This window comes from Mytilus trossulus, unplaced genomic scaffold (assembly GCF_036588685.1).
Source record: "Mytilus trossulus isolate FHL-02 unplaced genomic scaffold, PNRI_Mtr1.1.1.hap1 h1tg000050l__unscaffolded, whole genome shotgun sequence".
In the NCBI taxonomy this organism is placed as follows: Eukaryota; Metazoa; Mollusca; class Bivalvia; order Mytilida; family Mytilidae; genus Mytilus; species Mytilus trossulus.
In genome coordinates this window covers 4,782,429-4,792,065 of record NW_026963292.1, presented here as the reverse complement: position 1 = coordinate 4,792,065, position 9,637 = coordinate 4,782,429, and the positions used below count along the sequence as shown (strand labels likewise).

Sequence of the window (9,637 nt, the reverse complement as noted above, 5' to 3'; positions counted from 1 at the left end):
AAAACAAATACAGAAAGATATGAATTACAGTCAAAACAAAGGAAATGTGAAACTGTAGTTTTGTAGGACAATAAATTTCTCTATTATTTTATGATAAGATTTAAAGTTTTTATACTACTGACAGTTTTGATACCTTCATTAGACTTTTCAATTTCAAGAATATTACAGTCAGTTAATCATGTTTATAATGTATTTCTTACTCAGTTAGCAACGCAAATAAAATATTTGTTCATTGAAAATTTAAACATGGTTGATACTCATTAATTGCAATTCTGCAAATTTCATTTAAAATTCTAACTGAAATATAAATGCTTGTGGCTACAGGAAATAAGCTTTATAAACAGTATAAATAAATTTACCGGAAGAAACAAAACTATGCATTGTCTTCTATCTGTCAAAAAAAAACCTTCAATACATTATCATTACATGGCATACAAGATACAAGCTATTAAAACTCTTACAATTGAGCTATTCAATATAAGGACATCATTTCTTCTATAAATGCAGTCATTTACAAAGTATACACATATTATATCTATTACATTTCATTCTCAACCATACTATACAGTCCATCTGACTTATGAATAACACACAACTAAAACAAATAAGCACATCTAAAACCCAGGACATACATATAAGTTACCGTTTACTGTAGTAAATTCAGTTTTGAGACAATGACATTGGAATCAAGGGTTAAGGTCAGAGTGACCATGATCTTTATGCATACATTTATATCTATTTGCTACAGTACACAAGTTATGCACATGACATAAATTAGACAATGCTTTACTTGCATAAGGATCAAAGGTCAAAGTCAAACAGAGTGACCTGACTAGATAAAGGACCCCCCAGTGACCTGACTTGATATAGACCCCCCCCCCCCCCATTGCCATGGTGCATCAGCAACCAGATGACTTAACCTATATTCTACAGTTCAAGTTATGCACAGAACATAAATTAGACAATGCTTTACTTGCATAAGGATCAAAGGTCCAAGTCAAACAGAGTGACCTGACTTGATATAGGACCCCCCCCCCTCTTATGATCTTTATGCATACAAAGTGTTGTCTATTTATTTGCTACAGTACACAAGTTATGCACAGTACATAAACCAGACAATGCTTTACTTGCATAAGGATCAAAGGTCAAAGTGAGTGACCTGACTAGATATAGGACCCCCCCTCCCCCAGTGACCTGGTGCATCAGCAACCAGATTAGTTACTCTGTATTCTACAGTTCAATTTATGCACAGTACACAAATCAGACAATGCTTTACTTTCATAAGGGTCAAAGTCAAACAGAGTGACCTGACTTTGGTATAAGACGCATCCTCAGCACATGATGCAACAGCATACCAAGTTTGGTTTGTCTTAGCTTTGTGAAACAAAAGTTGTGAGCTGGACATGAATTGGACAAACGTTTACTTTAATAGGGATTAAAGATCGAAGTTATGGTCAGTAAGACCTGACATTGCTTTATCACATTCCAAAGCCCATAAGACAGACAGACAGACATATATAGCTTCAAAATCTTTGTTTTGAGGGTGTGATAGTTATTCAGCAGTGCATCTAATGTTAAAGCAATTTGATAAATATTAATATTGATTATTACAATTTGAATTTGACTTGAAACCAATTGTTAATAAAATTGTAATGAAACAACCTACTTATGTAGTCTTTACTAGAGGCAATATTAAGTGGGATAAATAATTTTTATATAGACTCATTACCTTTAACCATTTTTTTTTTAGCCTATTTTTAACAAACGGTTCAATACAAATCAAGCTTATGAAATTATTAATTTTTACAAACATTTGGTCTCAATAGCCTTGTAATATTTTGGAGAAAGAAAAAGTAGTGATTTACCTCCCATGTTCTATTTATAGTAACATGGGGCATGTTAATTGGATGGCGAGCTGAACAGACATACCATTTTAACTAGACATCCTTAGAATGACTCTGTTAAAATTAACCCAGCAGTTTCAGGAGAGAAATTTTTAAAAGTTTCCAGACAACGGAAAGACAACAGATGACACTTTTATACATATGATAACAGACAACACAGGACAGTTGCAATTGTGTCAATCGCTTACACTGGCCCTTAGACAGTTTGCATTAGTTATCTTTTGTAAATACTATTTGATCGAACCTACCTTTACATAATGCTGTATTTTAATCTTCTATCTCCTATTTCTTTTTACTTCTTAATCATAAATAGACATTTCTCAGCTGATGCTATATATTTATCAACTATCTAACCTATTGGCAAGTGCTGTATTAAAATTACCAAAGCATGCACAAAAAGTTAGACAATTGATTTAACTTCTTTACTACTGACGTCTAGGAATTTGATCTGAAATTAAAGTAAACATATAAAACTCTTATAATATTCAGTTAAGAAACAAATTTCACATTATAATATAATTTAGAGTTTGAAATCAGGAAACTATTAATAATCTTGAAATTTAAACACATAAAGAACATATATACAAAATTAGTTAGTTAGTACCCGCTTTAGTATTTTCAAAAATAATATGTAGAGAAACTTTTGATTGTTTTGTACAAAATGAATTTTAACATGTTTAAGGCACGCTTGTAATTTTCGATTAATACTATATACAGCTTTCAAGTAGTAGGGTTTATTTCCAGAATGACAGATATTGCATCATGATAACTGTAATAAGTTGGAATAACACTTACTTGTACTTTAACACAACTTTTGATATAAACATGGTCAATCAGTGTACCACCTTCTGTTGTTGCCTCTTGTACTAACTGTTCAAATCCCCATGAAACCATAAAATCTTGTATTGATCTGCCACCTTTCATTATGTCTTGATTAAAGTCTCCTAAAACAATAATGCTGCTTGAAAGCTGTGTCAATTCTGACAAAAGAGCACCAACATTTCTTAAAAATAGTTCAATTTGGTATTTCTGTGTTCTATATATAGTAGCAATTAGAACATTCATTTTCGGAACATTGAAAATTATACATTCAAGATTTTTTTGAGATATAGCAAATTCTTCATACTCAGAATCTGATTTAACATAAACACCAACTCCACCATGACTCATTTCTTGTAAAGAAGCATACAAAGGATTATTTGATGCAAATGCTGCTGACCTTGGCAAATGATGAAGTTTATAATTAGGAAGGTGAACATCATCACTACAAGATTCCAACCATGTTTCAGTCAAACAGATATAATTTGCATTTTGGAAGTCTGAATTGGCTTTCAAATCATTTTGGTGAGCCTTTAGACCTTGAATATTGTGGTAAACTATTGACAAACCTGCTTTATGATTTGAAACTATGGTGTCATTTTCAGACAAAAAATTATCCATGGATTTGATTCCCTCCATTATATCAGGATCACTGTATATTTTTTTGTTCAAAGTTTTATCATCAATTGGTAATATAGTCAGCCCATTTTTTGAAGTAACTCTACTCAATGCAACATATGCCTGACCATAAGCAAAACATTTATTCAAGCAGACAACTGCCTGTTGCACTGTCAAACCCTGAACCTTGTGAACAGTACATGCCCATGCTAGCTGCAGAGGATACTGTTTTCTTGTTCCATTACTGAATGGTATATTTTCTGTAGATGGTTCTAATCCAACACATCTATTTCCATTTATTATCTTCTGAACTTTTGCATTTTTTCCAACTCTATCATTATCAAAATGAATATATATATTTTTTGGTAATGCTCCTTTTGAAAATTCTGAAATACTGAGAACAGTACCCATAACACCATTCACCAAACCATCACTGACTGCTTCATTTTTTATCATCATCACACGAGCTCCTTCTGCTAACAGGATTGATGTTGGAAGACAAATATTAGTTTTTGCAAAATTCTGTCTTCTCTTCGTAAGTTTCCCTGTTGTCTTATCCTTTTCAAAATCTTGAGCTTCAATTAATTTGGGCTCACTCGACAACTTCATAATCATTTCGTTATTGTACATGTTAATTTCATTATTAGTAGCATAAATGTGCAGAGCTTCATCTGGTCCACTATCTATGCACTCTTTCAACATTTCTTGATCTGAACATTTTAGTGGATAATTGTTCTGTTTGACCCTTAGTCTATTCAACAACTGGGCAAACAAACTATCTTCTCTCTGTCTCATGACTTCATCTAATTCCACAACAGAAAAAAGATCATTCCAAAGATAATTCAAAGGATTTGAGGGATCATTAACATAAAGTTTATCTGACCTTTTTGATTTTACTGGTGGTAATTGATAGAAATCACCCACTGCTATCACTGAAACTCCTCCATAAGGATACTTCTCAGGCCTTTTCTTAATTTGACGCAACCTTTCATGAATAAAAAATAACAACCTTTTGTTGACCATTGAGACTTCATCTATGATGAGAATTTGTAAATTCTCTAATTTGGACCTCAAACTATTTAGCTTATCTTCTCCTAACATAGCTTTCTCAACAGATAAACCTTTAAAAATGGAAAGTGAACTGTGAATTGTCAATCCATTTATATTAAAAGCTGCCGTGCCAGTTGGTGCCGTTAACAACACAGTCAAATCATCAGGATTTGGGGAACAGTGCGCAAGAATTCTTGTGGCCTCATAATACAAGCATTTAATCAAATGGCTTTTGCCTGTTCCGGCTCCTCCAGTTACAAAAACATGAAATGGCGGTGGATTCTTACCATTCACTTTTAAATTGCACCACTCTCTGATCTTAAAAAATATGCGCTTTTGTTTCTCATTCAAAGTTCTCAACAATGGTATAACTTCAGACCTTGAAAAGCATGTTTTTTGAACCATTCCATTTTCATCACTTGACTTGTCAGTTTGATTCAAATCTGGTATACCTAATTCAGGACTATCTACCTCTTGAGTGGTTGTGTTTTCACCAACTTCATTACATTCATGTCTTTCTTTCTCTGTTTCTGGACATAGTTGTGCCCATGCATCCTCTTGATATCCTCTTTCTTCTAATTGTTTCTCAGCAATCTCTAGCTCCTTGTCTTTCTTCACAAATTTTGACATGTTAAAGTTGACTATATTTTGAACTGAACTGAGGTCTTCCATCTGACTGTACTTTATAAATCCGGAGTTATAAAAATCTGCATATGATAAAAACTGTGGTGGTTTCAATTGTTCATTTAATCTGTGAGGCAAAAACAACTGTAATATACTTTGGTAGTATTGTTCAGGAGCTGACTCTACAGAAAATCTTGCATATTTGATAACAGCATCAGAGGTCCTTGTCCTCTTTCTTATATACCCCATATCATTCTTAAGTTTGAATGTAGTGTCCTCATTAATTTTATTTGGTATCTGTGTCTCTGCCAAGACTGAAAATTCGGAACAAAATGTTGCTAAACACATCTGATCAAATCGTTCTAAATCAGGCCTATTTTTATACCTGTCAGTAATACTTTTCAGCCAAATATCATCACTATCACCATCATCATCATCACTGCCATCATCTATAGACTTCTTCATCTTTAATGTTTTTGATTTTTGTTGAATTTCTTTGAGGGGTATACTCATTCTGCATGGGTTTTCTCCTAGTGGAATGAATTGCACTTTTCTTGAACACTCTTTCAAACGTAAACCTATGACTCTGAAAACAGCTTCTTGTGTACTAAGTTCGCGAAAGTGAAAGTATGCTGTACCTACTTTTTTCATAGTCCGCTGTGCATCCAAATTTCCATCAGCTGCCTCAGTTTTTGTCTGCTGCAGCAACAAGCCGAGTTCACGTTCTGATTTGCTTATATAGCTTATAATGTAAACCACACATGAGTAGGCATCCAAAATGTACTGAATATCCATATTTGCATTCCATGATTTTAGCAGATGAGGATTGTACTGATTAATAAACAACTCATCTTTATTTCTCTTCAATACTACAGTATTTCTGTTTGTTATCCATCTAAAACATTCTTGAAAATCCTCTTGAGACAATCCAGCTTTCAAAAATAATTCACTGGTAGTCAAAGTTTTATCTTCACACTCTTTAATTACATCCCATAAACATGCTAACATATGTTTTGCTTTTAAGATACTGCCCTTAGATTTTGATTTCTGATTAATATCACCATCAGTATGTTTATCATGATGATCATTATCATCATGTTTCATTGGGCATGGTATAAATGTCTTTTCAGATGGTTTACTGCTTTCAGAATCTGACTTCTTACTATCATCAGCATCTTCTTCATGTTCCTTATCCTCCTCGTCTTCAATTGGACTGGATATAAAAGTTTTCTCAGATGGTGGTCTTGGGAAATTGAACCGACACTCTGTTCCTTTTTTGCGACAACTTTTTGAGTGGTTTTTGCTATGCTGTTGAACAGTTTTAACAATGTCAGTAAGCTCTGGGTCATCACTTTCCAATGGTAATTTGCAAGAGATATATTTATCAATGAACTTTGTAACAGTATCATCATCGTCTACTCCAAATTTGGGGGCATTTTCTACCCAAAATACACAATGAGTATGTGGAGAACCTCTCTGTTGAAATTCAACTCTATAAAAGTAGTCAATCACATGACCAATTGGTTCAGCATCTGACATTATCACATCTTTAAGAAATTTGTGAAATCTGTGATCAAACATTCTTGCCACTGTAGCAGGGTTACTACAAAGCACTTTACATTTTTCATCCCAACTAAGACTGTCAACATTACGAATATCTCCTTGTTGCTTCAGTATGGTTTCTACAACTTCTTTCCATCTAAAATCTGCAGATGAGAATGACGCAAAGAATGAGGGTATACCTAACTGTCTAATCATACAAAAAATGTCCTTCTGAATAGATTGCCAATATGGTGGTGTTCCTCGGACAGGCTTCATGAACTTGATTGCTTCATCTTTTCTAAATAATCCATTTAATGACTCCTTATTGCACAGCATTTTACCTGTTACTTTCTGTCCATCTGAAAAAGCTGACCCTTTCCGTAACGATATCTGTACATTTGACATGACCCTATCTAGTTCAGACATATACTGGCTAAAGAATATGTAGGAAGTATCTCTAGCAAACCTGTTTTCGACACTCATTAATCTCAGATTAAAGTATCTTAATAAAGATAGTTTCTCTTCTCTGTCCTCATTCCAGGTGTTTTTACCTGTAGGGTAATGCACTGGAAAGGTTTTTGCTTCAATGCCGTTTTCTTTCAGTAAACTGACTGGATTATTTCCTTCTGCAGGCGATAAATTAAACTCTTGATCAAACAATAAATCCAATGCTTCCTGTGCAATGTCAGCAGGCTGTAAGCATGTGTCCAACTGTACACCCTGTAAACTATCATCTAAATATGAATCAACTACATCTTCCTGTTCTTTTTTATCTGATTTGTCCTCCAAGTTATCCTCTTTCACTCTGTCAGTTCTTGTATAACTTTTATTGTCTTTTTTTTCAGCAACACAAATATTCTCTGATGATGGAATTGGATTCAACCACTCTCCATTTATTTCAACATTTGAATACCAATCATTATTTTCTTTTAAAAAGGACAAGGCTTCTTCCAAATGTTTAGTGTCCACAAACTGATATTCCTCATAACCTTTGTACTGTAATTTTCTTTTCAATTTTACTTTCACTAAACAATTATCATCTTCTGATCTAGGCAAAGTTGTTGTGATCTTTGAAATATCTGATGGTACACAAACACATGGACCATGCACAGCTTTTTGTCCACCCTTAGGTAAAGCAACAATTTTCATGAAAGGTATATTTAATTATTAATATTATTCTTCTTGTTCCGCCAAACTTTGACAAAATTTCCCTCCGTAACCGTAAGACGTGTCACTTTCATGTTCACACTTTGTATCGGTGTCATGAATACCTATCCGGAACTCACCCTGTGAGTCGAAATATTTTGTCGGTTCGGAGTAATCCCTCCGAAACCCAAAAACCTTGTTATCGTTCCAACACCGTAACCGTAATAGGTAGAAAAAAAATGAAGGGTGAAATTTGTTCAGGACCAGACCCCGGTTCTTCGTTACATTTGGATCGAAAAGATTCAACGACTCATTGGTAGGGTTATGCCCCTATGAAAATTAACCGGTGTCGGTTGGCCACCAAAACTCAGAAACCGTAAGTCGTAGACACATAGGATCTTCAACAATCATCATCATTTCATGTGTCTTTAAAAAATACCTCAAGGTCAAATTTGTATGTTGACCTTGACCTTTGACCTTACACCTTGTTATGGGATAATCTCAGAAACCATTATACTTACAGAAGTTTTAAATGGTGGAAAATGTTTGGGTCATTATGGCGCAACTTTGTTACATTTCGACCAAAGAGATTTGACCTTTCTATAAGGGGCATAACCCCTGTTTTAGGTTTTTGAAAAGACAAAATCAGCTTTTACTATATAACCAAAGGTCCTAGACCCTTAAGGTCTTCAGTAATGGCATTGGGGACCAATGACCTTGACAAAGGTCAAAAGGTCAAAGGTCAAGGTCATGTCCCAGATAGCGAATTTAGTGTTTTTAACCTTATTTAAAGGATTTTTAGTGTGTTTTCGAGCTTTTTAAGGTTGACCTTGACCTTTTGAATACATTCTAGGTCTGTTGGATCATGTATTTTACATTAAAAAAGGAAAGACCTCTCAATTGTTCAAGAACAATTGACAGTTTAATTAAGGTCTTTCCTTTTACTAAAGGGAAAGACCTTACTGTATTTCTTCTGATTATTATTATTATTATTATTATTATTAAGGTCTTTCCTTTTACAAAAGGGAAAGACCTTACTGTATTTCTTTTGTTTATTATTAAGGTCTTTCCTTTTACAAAAGGGAAAGACCTTACTGTATTTCTTCTGTTTATTAAGGTCTTTCCTTTTACAAAAGGGAAAGACCTTACTGTATTTCTTTTGTTTATTATTATTATTATTCTTCCGTTAAACTTTGACAAATTTAGCCGCGTTAACCGTAAGACGTGTCGCTTTCATGTTCACACTTTGTATCGGTGTCATGAATACCTACTTGGAACTCACCCTGTGAGTCGAAATATTTTGTCGGTTCGGAGTAATCCCTCCGAAACCCAAAAACCTTGTTATCGTTCCAACACCATAACCGTAATAGGTAGAAAAAAAACAAAGGGTGAAATTTGTTCACGACCAGACCCCGGTTCTTCGTTACCTTTGGATCGAAAAGATTCAACGACTCATTGGTAGGGTTATGCCCCTATGAAAATTAACCGGTGTCGGTTGGCCACCAAAACTCAGAAACCGTAAGTCGTAGACACCTAGGATCTTCACCAATCATCATCAATTCATGTATCTTTGAAAAATACCTCAAGGTCAAATTTGTATGTTGACCTTGACCTTTGACCTATCACCTTGTTATGGATTAATCTCAGAAACCATAATACTTACAGAAGTTTTGAATAGTGGAAAATGTGTGGGTCATTACGGCGCAACTTTGTTACATTTTGACCGAAGAGATTTGACCTTTTTTTAAGGGGCATAACCCCTGTTTTAGGGTTCTGGAAAGACAAAATCAGCTTTTACTATATAACCAAAGGTCCTAGACCCATGTGGTCTTCAGCAATGACATTTGGGACTAATGACCTTGACAAAGGTCAAAAGGTCAAAGGTCAAGGTCATGTCCCAAATCGCGAATTATGTGTTTTTGACCTTATTTAAA

At 34.3% G+C, this 9,637-nt stretch overlaps 1 protein-coding gene across 1 annotated transcript; it reads right to left on the bottom strand.

The window, feature by feature from the left end:
• Nucleotides 1-2,624: 2,624 nt before the first annotated feature.
• Nucleotides 2,625-7,706, bottom strand: LOC134699372 (uncharacterized). Its single transcript, XM_063560976.1, has one exon. The coding sequence runs from the start codon at nucleotides 7,704-7,706 to the stop codon at nucleotides 2,625-2,627; it is 5,082 nt and encodes a 1,693-aa protein (XP_063417046.1).
• Between the last annotated feature and the right edge of the window lie 1,931 nt (nucleotides 7,707-9,637).